The 22162-nt window shown below is 40.5% G+C and overlaps 1 protein-coding gene across 3 annotated transcripts in view; it reads right to left on the bottom strand.

Moving 5' to 3' along the window:
• SVEP1 (sushi, von Willebrand factor type A, EGF and pentraxin domain containing 1) overlaps window positions 1-22162 on the bottom strand; it is a 2252988-nt gene that overhangs the window by 1594467 nt on the left and 636359 nt on the right. For all 3 annotated transcript variants that reach the window (XM_044061036.1, XM_044061037.1, XM_044061038.1), the window contains exon 6: window positions 4635-4814. In XM_044061036.1, the coding sequence (XP_043916971.1) occupies window positions 4635-4814 (180 nt within the window). The remainder of the gene's footprint in view (window positions 1-4634; window positions 4815-22162) is intronic.

Here is a 22162-nt window from a genome sequence, read left to right as displayed (position 1 = left end):
ATTTGCACCACACCACAGTCTCACTAAATCTACACCACCAAAATCCACGCATAGTAACACAAAAACATTCGCAGAGGCTCTCAATAATAATCTGTCTAAGCAAAAGAGACCTCCAAAGCAGAAACGCAAGAAACCTCCATCCCCAACACAACCCAAATGACACATAGCCCACAGACTCAGAGTGCCACTCAACCACAGCCAATAAGGCAAAACAACGTACCCAGCACACTAGTCATAGGTGACTCTATAGACAGGCACACTGATGTCCCACTCACCAGACTAAACAAGGAGAAGGTTATTGTTAGCTGCTTGTTGGGTGCCAGGATCCACCACATACCCACGCACTCAGGTCACTCCACAACAAGTACAAATATGACTCTGTCATTGTCCATGTTGGTGTGAATGACCTGAGACGTACCTCCCTGGACTACATGAAAAGAGACATGGAAGAGCTCTCTAATCTTGTAGCCCAGGCAGGTATGACCCTAGCCCTGAGTAGCATTCTGCCATCGCCCAGAATGATACCGCAGTACAAGGACCAAATGATTAACTTCAACAATTGGCTAAGCTTCTGGTGTCATTCTAAGGGGATCCAGTATCTGTCTGCTTGGGATGACAAGGTCGACAGACCACAATGCTTTGTGACAGATAGCCTGCACCTGTCATCCCTGGGATTCCGGATTCTGGCTAAGGCTCTTGCTGCCCCTATAGAGCCTTTTTTTAGGCAAGGTTCAAATAACAAATTCACCACCATAACAGGAACAGGCAAGCAAAAACTGAGGGTAATGCTACTCAATGCTAGAAGTCTAAATCTCAAAATGCACTCACTCGAGGCACTCCTTAAAATGGAGAACATTGATATCTGTGCAGTGACTGAGACCTCTTTCAAGGCTCCATAGAGCACCCCTGCACTACCAGGCTATAACTCATACCACACTTTTCAGTCATGTAACCTGGACTGAAACAGCAAAGGCGGAGGTGTGTCCATATTCATTAAGGATAACCACACCTCCAGGCTAGTTGCTCAGCATAATGCATCCGAGGTTATCCAAGTGCAACTAACTTTGGGCAAAACTGCAACCCAAATTGTAGCTTGCTACAGATCCCCCACCATGCCCCAGGATTCCCACTCCTCTTTTTTGATATACTGGAAAATATTAGGGTTTAACCAAACACCCTAATAATGGGCGACTTCAACTACCCCACCATTAACTGGGAAAACTACTCATGTACCAACTCCTTAGCTCAACCCTTTCTGGAATTCATAAACTCCAATGCCCTGGATCAACTTAGCCACACCCCCATCAGGGGCAACAATATCCCAGACCTAGTCATTACCAACATGAGTGACCGGTGTTCCACACCAGAAGTCAACTCCTTGTTGGTCCGATCCAACCATAAGCTTGATATCCACATCCCGCTCCCAGCCCCCATTAAGGAAACCACAGTAAAAAATTTCTCCAAAGCCAACTTCATGCTTCTTAAGACAGAAGTGGTGAACTTCATGGTACCCAGTTACAACTGCTGAATCCTACACAAATGCAATCTATAAGCACTTACACGAGTGCATGGATCATGCTATTCCAAACAGAACCAAGACGCGATCCTCCAAAAAAAAGGAAGCTAATCTGGTGGTTCCCTGCCATAAACAAACTGTACAACAGAAGGAAGAAACTGTTTCAAAAGAGAGTATAATCCCATGAGTGGAGGACCTCCCTGGTCAGCCTCAGTAAGAATCTGAGATCCCTTATAAGATCCTCCAAAGCTAGCTACGAAAACAAAATCACCACTAATTCCAAGGACAGCCACAAAGAATTCTATAGCTATGTCAAAAATCTCGATGGCAACACCCAGATCTGCTCTGAGTTACAGCACAAAGGCAAGAAAATTACAGAACCAACTGATATTGCCAACATCCTGGCAGATAGGTTCTGTGCTAACTTTACCCCCCTTTCACCCCCTAAAGGGCCCATATTTATACAGGAAGAATGCAGAGTCCCTGTAATCACAACTACGCAGGTAAAAGCTGCACTCTCTAAAGCCAAAAACACAACATCCATGGGACTGGACAACATCCCAGGCTGCGTTTTACATGAACTTCAGAACGAACTGGCTCCCCACTTAAGCACCATGTTCAACAATAGCCTTGCATCAGGCTTTGTGCCCATTAAATGGTGTACAGCAACAGTTATCCCACTCCACAAAGGGGGAGCCACCACTGATCCCAGGAACTATCGACCTATTAGCCTGACAAGCGTGGTCTGCAAGGCCATGGAATGTATCATCATGGAACTCATAAACAAAGACATTGATAACCTCCAAACTCTGGATCCCACCCAGTTCAGGTTTGTGAAAGGCAGATCATGCCTCCTGAACAGTCACGAAAGTCATAGATGAGGGTAAGGTGGTTCACACAGCCTATCTTGACCTCACCAAGGCTTTCAACACCATTCCATATTCTGGAATTATAGCTAAACTCACTAAACTAGGTATAAATCCCTATGTCACAAGATGGGTTACCAACTGTCTCACTGGCAGAACCCACACTGTAAAAGTTGCAGACTCCATATCTGACCTCAAAGCAGTGACAAGTGGAGTACCACAGGGTTCCGTCATGGGACCTCTCCACTTTGGTATCTACTTCTCTGAAGTACAGGCTAACATAGAAGGCCTCTGGCTAATGAAGTTCGCAGATTGCAAACTAGGAGCCATAGTCAAGTCCCCAAATGATGTGGACATCCTACAGAAGGGCCTCGCTGAGACAGATGCCTGGTGTCAGAGCCATGGCCTCAAGCTCAATGCCAAAAAGTGCAGTGTCATCCCCTTTGGTAAAAACTCTGTATCCATGAACTACCACATAGGCAGCAATCTACTTAACACTGAATGCATGATAAGAGACCTTGGGACCCAGGTGGACAGTAGTCTCTCCTCTGATAGTCACATCACCACAGTAGTCAGGAAGTCCTTCTACATGACACACCTCATCATAAAAGGGTTCTCATCCAGGAAAAAAGAGGTCATTGTTCCCCTCTACTCGACACTCATTAGACCCATTATAGAGTACAATGCCTCTTTTGAAATGTACCTCAGAAGACATCTGCAGCAGCTGGAAAGGCCACAGAAGTACCTCACAAAGAGGAATACTGGCCTCAAACAAATGCCCTATACTAACTGCCTCAAAAAACTCCAGCTTTACTCTGTAGCATATTGCCTACTCCGAGGTGATCTCTGCCTAACATATAAAGCCATGTCAAACCCAGAGCTGTTGAACATGCTACACCTAAAGAAATCCCAATCCCTCCATGCTACATGCACTAGGGACCTAAACCTTGTCACCACAATAAACAGGACATGCTGGAGGGATAGATTCCTGTCCCAGAGACTTCCCATACTCTGGAACAGGCTACCCATCTATGTCAAGCAAAGTTCTTCATTAGCACTCTTCAAGAAAAATCTTGATGAGTGGACGGGAAATAGGAAATACGCCCCGGGGATCACTTCTGTGTCACTGCTCAACAGTGGCACAGGAAAATAACTTTCCTGGGTGGCATAAGCCAGGGAACCTTGTTGGCTAGGCTTATGTAGGCCCTTGGGCAGATAGCCTAGTGCCTACCTATGAACCTATGGTATGGGGTTATTAATTAGTAGCTTGTGATTTGTGTCTTCAGGATGGAGATGCAGTGAGTGTCTGTTTACAGCATCTGGACTATGTGAAAGGTGTTGTGCAAGGCAGATGCTTATGTGACTCCCTCCTAAGCTGCACTTTTCTCAAGGAAAATGTGATCTCAGAGTTAGTTATATTCCTTTTCGGGAGATGGGGCTTGCACCTTATGTAAGACTTGTGTTTGTTGTATTTTGTGTATGTTTCAGGCACATGGTTGTTAAATGGTGTATGGACTGACTGTGTGTGTGTGCGTGTGTGTGTGTGTGTGTGTGTGTGTGTGTGTGTGTGTGTGTGTGTGTGTGTGTGTGTGTGCGCAAAGCTGTATGAGCATGGATTCATGTACTTTGCTTGCTTTATTTTGGATTAGTAGGCAAGCTGATGACTGTGCTATGTTGACATTCGATTTATTTTGTTTGATCGTTTGATGAGCCTGTCATTAGCTCATCTATTATCAGTATAACAGACCAAGCCCAAAGTGGTAAACAGATGCATTTTTAAGTCATGTAGTATGATGCTTATGAGAACTTTACAGTTTCTGGAAAATTATAAACATTTGTATGACTGAATACATGTACTCAAACATGCATAAACAATGAAGGAAGGTAGATGCTCAGTAAAATCTACTTATTTGTTAAAAAAATGCAATTTAGAATAGTCTTAGTAGTATTAATTCTGTTAAATCCCATTGTATGCCTAGCTTAATCATGCAGCTGTGTTGTAGCAGCTGTTCATGGATTCCTGCCATTAAGTAACATATAAATGCTGAGAGAAGTATGAGATAGTTAAAACTCATTCTATATTATGGACATATTTTGTAAATGTTATGCTCTGTTTTGTAATTAAGCATATAAATATGAAACACCCCTTGATTTTTTTTTCAAAATACTTGTTATTGTAAATTCCTGTTTATGTAATTATCAGTTTTAAAAAGAAAGTAAATAAGAAAAACATACAGAATGAAATGACATACCTATACATTGTGGTGCATCATTATCCCACTGAGAGTTTGCTTGACACGTGAGTTTCGATGTTCCTTTTAGCCGATAACCTCTGTCACAAGTTACATGGCACTCAGTTCTGTATGAAGTATCACTGGTTGAACAGTTAACATGCCCATGTAAAGGAGTAAGGAGTAGTGGGCATTTTCGAACTATATGGCATAAAAAGAATCACATTAGCTTGAACAGTCATGGTTCAAAACCAGAACAGAATATATATATAGTAGTTGTATCTAAAGTACATTCTGTTTTACTGGAGTATTTATCATACACAAAATGTATTTGCTGGTTGGTTAGATACACAAATGCATATATATATATATATATATATATATATATATATATATGAGTCTACTTCATTTCGTTGAAAACTCATTTCACTGAAAGTCAGTTTCCTGCGACCAATTCACTGAAAGTTCTCTTCACTGAAATCTCATTTCACTGAAACTCATTTTGTTGAAAGTTATATATGGCCTTTTCCCCACTGTAGTGCAATCCTGGAGTTAGCATATAAAGTAAGGAGGGGTGTGAGGACAGAGCCCCCCACATGTTGTAAATGTTTTAAAGCATACAGATGGATACTTACAAGTTCAATGAATAACACTTTCCAGAAGACACCATATAACCAAACTATGTGGGGGTCTTCGACCCTCACACCCCACACACCGCCCACACCCCCTTACTATATATACTATCTCCAGGATCACACTACAGGGGGAAAAGTCATTATATAACGTTCAACAAAATGAGTTTCAGTGAAATTAGTTTTCAGTGAAGGGAGATTTCAATGAAATGGTCCCAGTCTTTTGAAATTCAATGAAATGAGTTTTCAACGAAATGAAGTAGACCCATATACATATATATATATATATATATATATATATATCTATATATATATATATATATATATATATATATATACATATATATATGTGTGTACACACACACACACACACACACACACACACACACACACACACACACACATACACACACACACACACACACACACACACACACACACACACACACACACACACACACACACACACACACACACACACAAATATAAATATAAATATAGTACAATAACAAATAACATTTATGCAGCTGGTAGAGCCCCCTTCACCACTAACTCCAGTGCCATATAAACCTGAGGAAAGTGTAAAATCCACTAATGAACTTCGACTGTTGCATAACTATAAAAAGTGTATCACCAAAGAAAACACCACTTTATATATATCTATATATATCTATATATATATATATATATATATATATATATATATATATATACTTTATTGCCTTTTTATATTTTGAATACTGTGGTTTGTTTTCTTTACCTTGTGTTCTACTTGCATTCTGCTTTAACAGCATATTAAAACTTCAAAAGAGACCACAGCTCTGTCTCTTCTGAGATAGGCAGAAATTAGAACTGATCAATTAAGGACTCATTCACAAGATAGAAGAGGTCACTTAAGGTTAATCATTTGTGAACTGAGAGGGTGGAGCTAGGAACTAAACCTTCTATTTAAGGGGTAAAATAAAACATTTCAGAGCTTTACCAGAAAGGCTCATTTGGACTCTGCTACACTTTGTTGTGAAGGAAACATTAATTTGCTTTATTTTTTTGTATTTTGTACAAAAGAGACCAAAGCTCTGTCTCTTCTGAGTCAAGCAGAAATTAGAACTGATGAATTAAGGACTCATTCATAAGATAGAAGAGGTCACTTAAGGTTAATCATTTGTGAACTGAGGGGGTGGAGCTAGGAAGTAAACCTTCTATTTAAGGGGTAAAATAAAACATTTCAGAGCTTTACCAGAAAGGCTCATCCAGACTCTGCTACACTTTGCTGTGAAGGAAAGATTAGTTTGCTTTTATTTTTTGTATTTTTATTACTTTATTGCTTTTTTATATTTTGAATACTGTGGTTTGTTTTCTTTACCTTGTGTTTTACTTGCATTCTGCTTTAACAGCATATTAAATCTTCAAAAGAGACCACATCTTCTGAGTCAGGCAGAAATTAGAATCGATCAATTAAGGACTCATTCATAAGATAGAAGAGGTCACTTAAGGTTAATCATTTGTGAACTGAAGGGGTGGAGCTAGGAACTAAACCTATTTAAGGGGTAAAATAAAACATTTCAGAGCTTTACCAGAAAGGCTCATCCAGACTCTGCAACACTTTGATGTGAAGGAAAGATTAATTTGCTTTACTTTTTTTGCATATTGTATTACTTTGTTGCCTTTTTATATTTTGAATACTGTGGTTTGTTTTCTTTACCTTGTGTTTTACTTGCATTCTGTTTTAACAGCATATTAAATCTTCAAAAGAGACCACAGCTCTGTCTCTTCTGAGTCAATCAGAAATTAGAACTGATGAATTAAGGACTCATTCATAAGATAGAAGAGGTCACTTAAGGTTAATCATTTGTGAACTGAGGGGTGGAGCTAGGAACTAAACCTTCTATTTAAGAGGTAAAATAAAACATTTCAGAGCTTTACCAGAAAGGGTCATCCAGACTCTGCTACACTTTGCTGTGAAGGAAAGGTTAGTTTGCTTTTATTTTTTGTATTTTATTACTTTATTGCTTTTTTATATTTTGAATATTGTGGTTTGTTTTCTTTACTCGTGTTTTACTTGCATTCTGTTTTAGCAGCATATTAAAACTTCAAAAGAGACCACAGCTCTTTCTCTTCTGAGTCAGGCAGAAATTAGAATTGATCAATTAAGGACTCGTTCATAAGATAGAAGAGTTACTTAAGGTTAATCATTTGTGAACTGAAGGGGTGGAGCTGAGAACTAAACATTATATTTAAGAGGTAAAATAAACCATTTCAGAGCTTTACCAGAAAGACTCATCCAGACTCGGCTACACTTTACTGTGATGGAAAGGTTAGTTTGCTTTTATTTTTTGTATTTTGTATTACTTTATTGCCTTTTTATATTTTGAATACTGTGGTTTGTTTTCTTTACCTTGTGTTTTACTTGCATTCTGCTTTAACAGCATATTAAAACTTCAAAAGAGACCACAACTCTGTCTCTTCTGAGTCAGGCAGAAATTAGAATTGATCAATTAAGGACTCATTCATAAGATAGAAGAGGTCACTTAAGGTTAATCATTTGTGAACTGAGGGAGTGGAGCTAGGAACTAAACATTCTATTTAAGGGGTAAAATAAAACATTTCAGAGCTTTACCAGAAAGGCTCATCCAGACGCTGCTACACTTTGCTGTGAAGGAAAGGATAATTTGCTTTTATTTTTGTGTATTTTGTATTACTTTATTGCCTTTTTATATTTTGAATACTGTGGTTTGTTTTCTTTACCTTGGTTTTACTTGTATTCTGCTTTAACAGCATATTAAAACTTCAAAAGAGACCACAGCTCCATCTCTTCTGAGTCAGGCAGAAATTTTTTCCCGCCCTCCCACCCAGTTACAGTTGTCTTGTTAAATACCACTGTCTTTCTAGTTGCCTGCCTCTTGTGTTAATCTGACCATATATCTCATTTCCTGTATACTTTCACTGGCTTGTGAGAGTAAACAAAAAATCATCATTTTTGAAATCCCTCCCCTTCAACTATTTAAATTTATTGGCCATCCTACTGTATTCCATAGTACCAGAACACAAAAGTGACCACCCCTTTCAATCCATCTTGCTGTTTTAAAAATAGTAACTCTCTGCTAAACGTTAACTTTTTAAACAGGTAAAACATAAGTTACCTAATTTCACATCTAACTTCTCTAGTGCACACTGCAGTGTGCATTTTTTTCATCTTACCTTTAATCATCCCTGTGACTAGCACTTGCTCCAATACCTGCTGGAAAGACCTAGGAAGCCTTAAACTGATACTAGCACTCAACTCTCCTTGTTAATAAGGAGAAATTAATAGTAGGCACTAAGCCTATAATTGCAAAGTACCTTGCTAAGGTAAGGGAAAACAGCTCCTGTACTTTACAAAAAAAAAAGCACTAAACCAGGCATGTCCAAGTGTCAGCTGCCAGTGATTTCTCCTGTCCACCTGGTGTATCTGGGCATACTGGGGCAATGCAGCAATTGCCTCATGTACACAGACAACCCTCTCCTCCTATCACCCAACACTACAACCTGTGAGAGATGCACTTACATAGCCAAAATGGGAGGAAAGCTCTCTCCACCCAAGATTGAGCAAGACAGTCAAGAGCAGAAGGTTAACACCCACACTACACCTCAAGCAACACATAGCCCTTCTAAACCCACACCACCAACACCCACATATAGCAACACTAAATTCACATATGCAGAGGCCCTTAACTGTAACCTGACCAAGAAACAAGCACCTATGAAGCTGAAACGCAAACAAACACCAATCACAACCAAAGTGTCACATAGTTCACAACACCAGTGTGCCACCCAGCAACAGCCCCTAAGGCAAGCCAACGGTACCTAACACTTTAGTCATAGGTGACTCTATAGTCCGGCAAACTGATGTCCCACTCACCAGGTTGAACAAGGAGAAAATTACAGTCAGCTGCCTGTTGGGTGCCAGCATCCACCACATAATGCATGCACTCAAGTCACTCCACAACAAGTACAAATATGACTCTGTTATTGTCCATGTTGGAGTGAATGACTTGAGACGTTCCTCCCTGGACTACATGAAAAGAGACATGGAAGAGCTCTCGGATCATGTGGCCCAGGCAGGTATGACCCTAGCCCTGAGTAGCATCCTGCCTTTGCCCAGAATGATACCACAATATAAGGACAAAATGATTGACTTCAACAATTGGCTAAGCTTTTGGTGTCATTCAAATGGGATCCAGTATCTGTCTGCCTGGGACGATATGATTGACAGACGATGATGCTTTGCTAGAGATGGTCTGCACCTGTCATCCCTGGGATTCAGGTTACTGGCTAAGGCTCTTGCCACCCCTATAGTGCCTTTTTTAGGCAAAGTTCAAAGGACAAAACCACCACTGTAACAGGTACAAGCATTCAAAATCTGAAGGTAATGCTACTCAATGCTAGAAGTCTAAACCTCAAAATACACTCTCTCGAGGCACTCTTAAAAATGGAGAACATCGATATTTGTGCAGTAACTGAGACCTGGTTCAAGGCTCCAGAGAGTAATCGTGCAATACCAGGCTACAACTCTTACCACACTTTTCGGCCACCAAACCAGGACCGAAACACTAAATGTGGAGGAGTGTCAATATTCACCAAGGATATTCACACCACCAGGCTAGTTGCCCATCACAATGCATCTGAAATTCTTCAGGTGCAGCTAACATTAGGTAAGACTGCAATCCAAATTGTAGCTTGCTACAGATCCCCCAACAAACCACAAGATTCTCACTACACCTTTCTAAACATACTGGAAAATAATAAGATAGAACCAAACATCCTAATACTGGGTGATTTTAACTACCCTGCCATTAACTGGGAAAACTACTCATGTACCAACACCTTTGCCCAACGGTTCTTGGAATTCATAAATTCCAATGCCCTGGATCAACTAATCCATAGTCCCACCGGGGCTCCAATATCCTAGACCTGGTCATTACCAACAAGGGAAATCGATGCTCCACACTTATGGTCACCCTCTTGTTAGTCAGGTCTTACCATAAGCTAATCACCCTTAACATTCACATCCCACCCCACCCCCCAGTAAGGAAACCTCCATAAAAAAACTTCTCTAAAGCCAACTTCATGCTACTCAAGTCAGAAGTGACAAACTTCATGACATCCATGCAGATGGGAACTGAAAGTTCAACTGCTGAATCCTACACTAAGACACTGTACGAGCACATTCACTCATGCTTGAATAGTGCCATCCCAAATAGAACCAAGATGCTTTCATCTAAAAAAGGAAGCCAATCTGGTGGTTCCCTGCCATAAACAAACTTTACAACAAAAGGAAGAAACTGTTGCAGAAAAGAGGAAAATCCCAGGATGCAAAAATTCCCTTACCAGCCTCAGTAAGAAACTGCGATCCCTTATAAAATCCTCTAAAGTTAGTTACGAAAATAAAATTGCCAAAGATTCCAAAGACAACCGCAAGGCAGTCTATAACTATGTCAAGAATCTAAATGGCAATGCTCAGATCTGCTCTGAGCTAAAACAGAATGGCATTAAATATACTGATCCCAAGGATATTGCCAATATTCTGGCAGATCGATTCAGTGCCAACTTCACCCCCTCTCACCCCCTAAATGGCCCATCTCAATACCGGAAGATTGCCAAATTCCGGTAATAACGGCCACACAGGTAAAAAAATGCAATCTCCAAAGCTAAGAATACAGCATCCATGGGACCAGATGACATCCCGGACTGTGTACTACATGAACTACAATATGAACTGGCACCTCACTTAAGTGTCATGTTTAATCATAGCCTCACCTCATGTTTTGTGCCCACTGAGTGGCGCAGAGCTACAGTTATCCCACTCCACAAGTGGGGATCCACCTTGGATCCCGGAAACTACCATCCCATCAGTCTAATGTGCCTTTTCTGCAAGGCCAATGAGCGTATTATCATGGAACTTATAAACAAAGACATTGGCAACCTTCAAACACTGGATCCCACCCAGTTTTTTTGTTCATGAAGGACCACTCTTGTCTCCTGAACCTGACTGACTTCTTCGAATCAGTCTCCAGAGCCATGGACAAGGGTAAGGTGGTCCACCCAGCCTATCTAGACCTTACCAAGGCCTTTGACACCATTCCCCACTCTGGAATCATAGATAAACTTACTAAGCTGGGCATTAATCACTACATCACCCAATGGGTTGCTAACTGGCTTACTGATGGAACCCACACTGTAAAAGTAGCCGACTCCAAATCCAGATCCAGACAAAGTGACAAGTGGAGTACCTCAGGGTTCAGTCCTGGGACCGCTCTTGTTTGGCATCTACTTCTTTGAAGTACAGACCGACACTAAGGAAATCTGGCTAACAAAATTTGCAGATGACTGCAAATTGGGAGCCATTATTGAATCCCCAAATGATGTGGATACTCTACAAAAGGGCCTTACAGAAACAGATGCTTGGTGCCAGAGCCATGGGCTCAAGCTCAATGCCAAGAAATGTATAGTTATCCCCTTTGGGAAAGAACATGTACCCATGAATTACCATATAGATGGCAGTACACTAAACACTGAAAGTGTGATAAGAGACTTAGGGACACAGGTGGACAGTGGTCTCACTTTCGATAACCACATTACCACAACAGTCAGGAAATCCTTCTATGTGGCACACTTCATCACTAAGGGCTTTTCATCCAGAAAAAAGGAGGTCATTGTCCCACTGTACTCATCCCTCATTAGACCCATTATAAAATACAATGACCCATTTGGTATGTACCTCTCAAGACATCTGCAACAACTGGAAAGGTGGCAGAAATACCTTACTAAAAGAATAACAGGCCTAAAGCAGATGCCCTATGCTGACCACCTTAAAAAACTCCAGCTATACTCTGTTGCATATCGTCTACTCAGAGGTGATCTCTGCTTAACATACAAGGCCATGTCAAACCCAGAGCTGTTGGACATGCTACACTTAAAGAAATCCCAATCCCTCAGAACCACACGCTCCAGGGATCTAAACCTTGTCATCACAATAAACAAAACATGCTGGAGGGATAGGTTCCTGACCCAGAGACTCCCCAGACTCTGGAATAGATTGCCCATACATGTCAAGCAGAGTGCCTCTTTGGCCCTCTTCAAAAGGAACCTTGATTATTGGATGATAGAAAGTAAATTCACCCCGATGATCACATCAGTTGCCCTGCTAGACAGGGGTCCAGGAAAGTAAATAGTGTGTGAAGAAATAGCCAGGGAATTGTTATGGCTAGACCTGTATAGGCCCTAGGGCTGTTAGCCTAGTACCATCCTATGAACCTATACGTGTAAGTTTGTTAGTGTTGGCTTTACTAGCCACAGCATTTTCAGAAATATAAAAATTGGTAAGAATAATTTCAAAGTCAGTTTTGCCTTCCAAAATTTTATAAAAGCAATTATAGAAATAAAAATACAGCAAACTGTAGTGCTTAACATTTTGCAGAAATATTTAGCATTTGTAAATACTGCCATCCATCCACAGCCCCTTTTCCCATTTTTACATATGGGCTCGGGATGTATACTTCTGTCTTAGTTAATGATACAGTTCACTTACTATTTCTTTTAATCCTAAGCTGCTGTTACTGGGCTAGCTGTACATTTCACACAGACTCAAAGAAGCTTTGTCTTGTGACACTTTTTGCTCTTCTCCTGCCTGCCAGCTAATTATGTCTCTTTTCACAGATCTTTCATTCCAGACTGAAATCATGGCTGGCCGTCATCCAGACAGCCATGACAGGTGTTACACTTTTTAAAGTTCAAATTATTGCACATATACCCAGTAGTACTGAAAAGGAATGAGTGCAATGGGTTAGGCACTCAGCTGTCACTCTCTTCCATGAGTGATGCAGGCCCACGGATGAACTCTCCTATACCTTACAACAGCAAAAGTGCACACCATGAAGACACAGACCCCTCTCTTATGACAGAAACAGGCAGACAGTGACCTTTCATTCTTCTCCCTGTAGAGTCAGCTCCTACACTGATCAGTCTACCACTTGATTCCAAATTGCCTGGGTCATATTAGGGCTTTATCCCTTGAATCCATGGAGATAACTGTCAGAGAAAGTTAATAAAACTTCGATGAATTGCAACTCAATGTCTGAAATAAACTAAGAAATCTTATCCAACTTCTGAGTTAGCTAGACAAGAGTGATAGAATGTTTTAAGATTCTTTACCATTCGCAGATTTAGTATAATTAGTTGTGCGAAAAAATTACTTTATTACTTTCTTCTTTGGAGGATTGCACAATAATTTCATTTTTCTACTATTTTTTCATATTTCTTCTTTCTTTACATTGTTATTTTTTCTGTTACAGCTACATATACACAACGATATAATACATATGCTGATTCTTCATGTAATAAGAAGTTTAAACCACTGAGCCCTTCCATTTATGGCATGTCCGAGAATTAATGGTCATGCAGAGAGAGTATTATATCAGGCAAGTTTTGTGCTACTATGTTCTAGATGGGGTCCAGTACTGTGAAAATATTTTACTGACAGTTTCATTTCTGTATGAAGTCTAATTTTCCACTCCCTACTATAAAACATTCTGTAATATGAATTTGGAAATTTAGTGAGTTGTTAATTGTAACACATGATTGCGTAAATAAAAATTAAATGTGGAGAATTTTCATATTATAAAGGATTCTGATCAGGAGTTTAATCATAAATGAATTGTTATGTGTTCAAGACATGGATATCAAGAAACTGACATCAACAGTGATGCTTGAGAAGCAAATTTTGACATCCATGCCAGGAACACATAACGACCTTGGGTTATAATCAGGTAGACCCCATCATAATTTTTTGTTGTACATGGAGCTTAAATTTCTCCCATATACTGCAAAAGCTGGAGAAAAAGCTGTAGTAGCGCTATGAAAACTGTAAAACAGCTACCACTGTCACCATCAGAGAATGACTATCACAGAACAGTGGTGGCATGCTATTATGTATTTCCTTTAACATTTTTTGCACTGCTATTTTGTGGTGGTTGCTGACTGCACTTTATGCTCTACCACGAGACTAGTGCCTCATTCACTCCAATGGAGCTCAGGAGGTTTGCACTATAACTTCCAATGGGCGGAGCCTAAGCCTTTTCACAGAATCAAATTACATCCTCACATTTCCAACAAATGTTCATATCTCGAACCATAGGGATTATGAAAGAAGTATCAATTGCAAATTCTTCAGTACAAACTATTTTTATAGTGGTAGTATTCTTTAGGTTCCAGGTCTTAAAATGAATTTTCTACGTCACAGTAAACACAGTAACAATAAATTTGTAATATTTTGTAAACAACTTACAATATCTCAGCAACCGCTCACGTTACACACGTTGTCAGCAGCATTTTATTCATCGAGCTGAAAGCTTTCATATGAGGCTAAGGAGTTCTGTCTGTGTCACTTGGTTGTTAAGATATTCAGAAAAGTGTGAACATTATAGCTATATAAATTGATATCTTAAATCAAAAGTTAATATCTAGTTACTTGCACTAGACAGAGGTCAAATTTTAATGCAGTTGAGTTTGCTATTGTGAAAGCTTTAAGATTAAATATTTAAGCAATAACCCATGCCTAGGTGTGGGTAATGCTGGATTTACCCATGGTTGGTGTGGTTTGGTCACTAGGGCGAAGCCCGAGTGGCCAAACAAAGACAACCGTGGGTAAATCCAGCATTACCCACACCCAGTAGTGGGTTATTGCTATTATACAATGACATTATTTAAGAAAAAAAAATACTTTTCTTAAATAATGGCATTGTATAATGCCTCCATGCTGCCTTTCCACAACTGTCTTGTATTCTGCGGCAGTTCGGATGTACTGTGCATGTGTATGCTTAAGCAGTACATCAGAGCTGTGTGGGGAAGCAACAGAGAAAGGAAGATCTCCGTTCCCTTTTTTAAAACTGTCTCTCTATGTTAAATGAGTTAAACATAGCGAGATATCTTTAAAAAAAGCAATGGAGAAAGGAAGATCTCCGTTGCTTTTTTTAAGATATCTCGCTATGTTAAACTCATTTAATATAGCGAGATTACATCAATGGAGCTCTTCTGTTTTCCATTGCTACCAAAAACACTAAATAATCAAGACTTATACTAATGAAAAACGTCCGGGCGACCGGACCTTTTTCCATTAGTATAAGTCTGATTTACAATCGGCACGCTGACCAATCAGCGTGCACGTTTTGGAATATTGATGGGGGGGGGGTCATTGTATAATTTAAAACCTTGGATATAACATGGTTTTGGAATTATTGATGCAAATATGAAAAAGCAATATTTGACACCTAGAGGTGACAGTATGAGTTAACTTCATAAATCTGTCTTTTCCCTGAATTTGGATGGTATTCGTGGTGCTCCATGCAATATAATGTTGTTATGGACAAACAGTGATATGGACACATACTGCCTATTGAACTGGCACTGAGACATAACTTAAATGTGATTTTAACAGTATGCCTGTTACATCATAACTGAATGCTCAAGTATACAATTTATTCTTTTTCTTTTGATACTTCTAAAGACTATCCTGTAAACCCTCCACTAAAGGTAGACCTCCAATATCCAGTTATGCTAAGGTAACTTCATAATGCATTCACTATCTTACAAATGTTAGTTTTAAAATTCATTTACAGATGATTTACAACCTCTGTACAACTTATTATTCTCTAATCTAGTGTGTAAGTATGTAATGTATATTCTTAGGTTCATAGGTAGGTACTAGGCTATCTGCCTGAGGGCATTTATAAGCCTAGCCAGAGTGTGTCGGCTTTCACTGCCCCATTGATTAATTAATTGAGCCTCTGTCAAGCAGAGCCAATTAAGTGATCCCACGGGTGTATTTTCTGTTACCCATCCACTCGTCTTCTAGTTTGCTATTATAATTGCTTAGTTTTACTATATAATATTAAATTTTGCTTATTTTTACTATGTAATATGGAGCTTTTCTCCCCAGGTCTCCACTGAAAATGGGCTCCTTGAGCCCAGTGGACCTTCTCGGTCATCAAACTGGAAATAAATAAATAATGCTACAGTTTAGATAACAACTTAGAGTGATTTAAAAATAATAAAGGAAAATATTTTGCTACATATTAACAAGTCAGAACAGCAAATCTCAGAATTGAAATCACATTATGTTTTTCTTTCTTTGAGCTTGTGTTATTTATTTTTAAATCAATGTTACTGCAACTGTCAAAGCTTTTACATCACCATTTTTCCAAAAAAAAAAAACAGAAGACAGCCACCCCATTAAACTTATATGCACACTGTAAAACTGTATAGAAAAATCATAGACTTTCTGAAATTAAATTAAATCCCTCTCAAGTTCTTTTCATCTACATTCAACTCCTCTTGATATTTGGGGAATGGGCATAGTCCACAGTAGGGAGGTAGGCAGGATGCAATAAAAGGTGACCCCTTCTACCCTTCATAGACCACTTTCCTACATTCAACAAACGGTATTGGAAATTTAGACGTAAAACACTTTTCCAGGTTTACTATTTCTCTTCATATCTACTTTTTCCCATCAAGTCATCAGCCCGTTTCTTTAGTTTTGATATTTCTTGGAGCATCTGTGAAATCTCTCTAACAACAGTTTTATTTTTCGCTTTTGTTTCCACTTTTTAGTCATCACTTTTTGGCTGCTAACAGAGTCCTTTTACTTCTTGACCATTTACCCTCTTTGAATACTCTAGATAAATCTTTTAAATATTTTCTCTGTCCCCTCCAACCATAATTTTGCCAACACACTACTTAGCTTGAATTTAGCCAGGACAGGGCAATCCCTGAATATGTGCTTCCAGTTTGCCACTTCATCAGACCCAGTTCACCAACGTGTCCACTACACCTGGATATATTAAACTCAACTTCCAAGGTATATAGAGATATTTATACTGCAATGTCCAGCTAAAGATTCTGAATTTCCTTACATTTCAGGTTTTCTGACCCCTGTCCACACTTTATCCCAATGCTCTATAGATATTAAAGTTTCCAAAAAATTCTCCCAAATCAAGCCTACATCTAGCATCTGCTTCTTTACCAGTTTTTCTCAATGTAGTCCAATGCCTATTTAATATTTTTTTTCAAGGCAGACTTTTGTTTCTTATCTCGTCTATTAGGGCACCATATTCTGGTATCTTCTGTTCTCTAGGAGGGATGCAAGTCTTTAACTTCCTAAAGTTTTCACTTTGATCAGTAACTGATTCCCCCTCCTAAAACCCAATCTTTCCGATGCCTCTTGTCTGCCCATCATTCATTCCCCCACTGTTATTTGATCCCAGAAGACTACCCCTGTCTGAATAGTCCATTCCTTATAAAGCTTTGTGTGAAGCCAGGTCACACCAATATTATCATCATTATGGGTTTAAAAAACATTTTCCATGCTACTAGGCCCTCTGTTTTCAACACTTTTTCTAGGCCTTCTATGAATTTCATAAGAAATTCATTTCCCCAACCTACTGTCTATCCAAAAATAAGCCATGGCATAGTGTTCTTCCATGTTCACATATGTGAATTATTAATGGTCCACAAATGATTCCATTTGCTACCCCATCCATCTTGGAAAAATCATGGCTCACTATAAGTCTTCCCCCTGATATTAGTTTCAGTGTATAGTCATTCATGTCAAGCTTCTTCACAAAGACTATTTTCAAGCGCCACTCATCTATGCTCCCCATTCCCCACATCACACCAAATAAGTAGAATAACTGTCTATCCTCTTATCTCTCTCTCTCTTTCTCTCTGTGCATGCAGAAGATCAGTGACAACACATTTAAACCAAAAATAATAGTCAGCAAAGTCACTTGTACAATTAGCAAAGTCTTAATATGTTTACTTCCTATAGTAACATCCCTTAGTATAGAAAATAGTTTCCACTTGTATCCCCTTCAAGGGAGGTATTGGGCAAAAGTTGTTCTTCTGCTCAGGCTGAGAGGAATAACAATGTAACTTGGTTGCCAAAAAATCAGTCACCATTTTGAGAGCTCCTATCACTGCCTACTTGTTGCTTAAACTATTTCACAGTTTCTTCCCCAAAGGAGGTGGGAAAGGTGGAAAGTTCCCATGTTAGCCTGCCAGATCCTTGTTTCCCGCTGAAACCTGTAAACACTAACTCAACATATATTATAGTTTCATGCCATCGCAGACCCTTTAACTTTAATCCAACATCCCTAAAGAAGCAATGATTATTGTACATTTCCAAACAAAACAAATAAATGGGAAGGGGGTGAGAAAAGTAAACAGGAAAAGGAATATATGGAGTATCTTCTGTAAAGTATTGCAGCTTTCTACTTAGTTAATTTTCATTCATTACTCTTTGCCTTTATTCTGATTCCTCTGAAAAAGAAGAAGAAATGAGCCTTGTACAGTCCTTTTTTTCTGTCTGCATCTCACTGGTCCTTTTTTACTGGAGTCTTGGTATCTTCTTCCAATGCCTTACTTCACCTCTTTTAGATGACTAGTCCTGCACCACTTGGAAAACATTCTGAGAATCCAAAAATATCTTAGTTCCAAATGGAAAGAAAACTTAAAAAAGGCTGAGTATGGCATCTAAAACCTTAACTTGCAATCCTGACAAAGATACACAAGTGGTATAAACTTAGCTCTTCCCTACCTAGTCTTCAGACTGTAGTCTTGTTCACACAGCTCCCTTGATTCATCACATGATTGTTTCTTCCCTGGAGTCTATAGCATTGACAACACCTTTGCTTTCAATAAATATGCCAAAAAATGCACTATTAACTTCCTTGGTTTCTTCAACACTGAGGATGATCTTAGAATAAACATTCTGTGAGCTCTTTTCAAAAGAATATCCTCATTACTCAGTCTTATTTGTAAAGCTAACTGCTTAATGTGAAATGTTAAAGGATCTATGGCAGTTCTGGGATTCCAGACAGGTCCAAGTTCTTCTAGTTCATTCTACCATTTCTTCCATTCTGGATTCCAACAGCTCAATTTTATATGCTACTAGGGTTCTGGTGACCATGGTACCTTTTTGCAACAGAGATAACATCTGAGGGGCAGGAAAGAATTGATTCAGTCTCTCCCCGGGATTCATGAAGCTTGCGCCAGGTGCAGGTGTATCGTCGGCATTCCAACACCAAATATGGTCACCGAGCGATCCAGGTAAGAGCTGTTCTCACATGCACTACCCCACATAAGCTACGCACACACAGCTCCTGGCGCCTGTATGCTAATTACCCCATGTGCAGCAGTGTAGCAGGCAAATGAAGGTATATAGTGATTCAGAAAGTGGTGCAGGTGTAGTGTAAGCATGCAGAAATGTAAACCGAAAAAAAACGGTTTACAAAGCTGCAGGATAGAGGTGTGTTGAAGTAGCCATAGCTTTGCTTAGCTGAGAGCACACAAGGTAACCAAATGTGCATGTGAACGTGGATGAAAACGTGCTGTAAACCCAGTAAATGGCTGTGCATGGTGTGCACCAGAGTGGAAACAGGAAGGATACGGGAAAAAAAAATAAGGAAATGCTGCAGCATGGAAAAAGGAGTCCAAATGAGTAATTAACACCTAGGAACCCACAGTGGGCCATTGACAACAGCTAACAAGGCTGCTATCAGCTACCTGCAGAACAGGAAAGGGGAGGTGCCATACTGCAAAGAAAACAGTACTGTCACAGCAGAACAAAGCAAAATTGCAGTAGATCAGCTACATAACACATTTTGCAACACATTCCTGGGTAAGGGAAGTACAAAACAAGAAAGCCGGCAGCTGGATGCATGCCTGACAATGGGAGGGGATTTGGGTTTAAAAGTGAATTAAAGGGCAACAGATGAATCACGGAAGGCAAGCATAATTCAACACCAAAGGCCCCACAATTGCAGTACTCACTGTAAAACCCATAATTAAGATACCCTGCAGCTGGAATTACACATACACACTCAATGACATCAGCAGCATCCATAGCACAATAGTATAAAGTGTGAAAGCACCTCACACACACTTGCGTATTCCCATAAACCCTGCACCATCGGTGTATACAGACAGGGAACTTTTAATATGTACATGTTAGGGGCTGTCATAGTTTATATTTACCAGCATGTGTTGGAAACTGAAGGTGGTGTGGAGGATGATGCTGACAACCACCTCAGGTACTGGAGGAGAAGAGTGTTCAGACCCAGGGTAACCTACCAGGGGCTACATGATCTGGAGATAGTAGAGCCTGGCAGGGTGGACAGGGACACCATACAGCAACTTGTTGAGCTGTGCTGGCCATGTCTCAGAGCCAGAAATAACAGAGTGGAACCCATCCCAGTGGACACAAAGGTATGCTTGAGAATACTAGCCACAGGTACCTTTCAAAGGCCAGCTGGGGATATCCTGGGGATCTCACAGGCATCAGCATCCAGGGTACTCCACCAGTTCCTGGATGCCATTTTACCACATGCCAATCAGCACATATATTACCCCCAAACGCAGGAGGAGTTGGCCAGCAATATGCATCTCTTCCATTGTGTGGCAGAATACCCAGAGGTACTGGGTGCAATAGACTGCATGCACATACACATCGTCACCACCTGGTGAGCAGGGTAGGTGATACATAAACCGCAAGGGATAACCCTCCATCAACTGCCAGGTCGTGTGTGCTGGCAGCCCTGGAAGCTATCATGACTCCCACATCTGGCATGCCTCACAGCTGTATTAGGTATTTACCAGGGGGGACATCCCATATGTATGGCCACTTGGTGGGGGATGCTAGCTGTGCACTGGAACCGTGGATGATGACTCTCTTCAGAAATGCACACACATCCATGCAAGAACACCATAATGAGGCACATACACAAACCAGAATCATCATAGAGTGTGTATTTGGGATGCTGAAATCACGGTTCCGTTGCTTGGACATATCTGGTGGAGCCTTGCAGTATGCTCCAGGCATGTCTGCCCACATCTTCATAGTATGTGCCATGCTACACAATATGATCCTGCAGAAACAACAGCAGCAGGGACAGAATGGTGGAGGCCCTCACAGCTCACCACCATTGCCAAGGGCCCCACAGCCACAGAGGGACTCAAGACCATGAACTCCCTGAGCCAGCCCCAGTAGACAGATGGAGGCATGCCCAGTATGCCCATGCCTTGGCAAAGAGGGAACATATAGCACACACACTGACAGTGTAGGCACCTATGGACTGACACCCTTCTCCACCTCCACACACAGTAAACATGGATGGCACACACACACCTGTAAATTGTCATGTATAGGCAGTCTACTGTGTGCATCCTACTTAGACATCCCTCAACTATTGCACACACAGCTGCTATTTGCACAAGGTAAGTCAACACCTGAACAGTAAATTAAGCTATCAGCATGTGCTGATACTGTATGTATAGGTTCATAGGTACATAGGTAGGTACTTGGCTAACTGCCCGAGGCCATTCATAAGCCTAGCCAAAATGTGTCAGCTGTTGCCACCCCATTGACTAACTAACTGTCCCTCTGTGGAGTAGAGCCAATTGCGGGATCCCTAGGGTGTATCCACTGTTCCCCATCCACTCTGCAAGGTTTCCCTGGAGTGTTAGTGAGGGGCTCCATATAATGTAATCAGGGATGTAGTTCCAAAGCATGGGGAGTACCTGTGACCGGAATCTGTCACTTCAGCATCTTCCAATTATGGTTGTGGCAAGGTGTAGCTCATTACAGTGTGTGGCTCACTGTGACATGGATTCCCATAGGTGGAGCATATCCATTAAGCCTGACTTGGACATTGCTTTGTTGACCAGCAAAGATCATCTCTGAGTAAACGAGATGCCACTGAGTAATGCAAGAGTTCATTCAGTCTAGCAGCATAGGACACATGTCTGAGGCCAGTAATCGTCTTGGCGAGGTATGTTTGTGGACCCTCCAGCTGTTGGATGTGTCTTCTGAGGTACATCCCAAATGGG

The sequence above is a fragment of the Protopterus annectens genome, chromosome 2.part0 (assembly GCF_019279795.1).
Source record: "Protopterus annectens isolate FY-2018-M chromosome 2.part0, PAN1.0, whole genome shotgun sequence".
Lineage (NCBI taxonomy): Eukaryota > Metazoa > Chordata > Ceratodontiformes > Protopteridae > Protopterus > Protopterus annectens.
The sequence above is the reverse complement of the archived record's forward strand: the minus strand, read 5'-3'. Positions and strand labels throughout refer to the sequence as shown.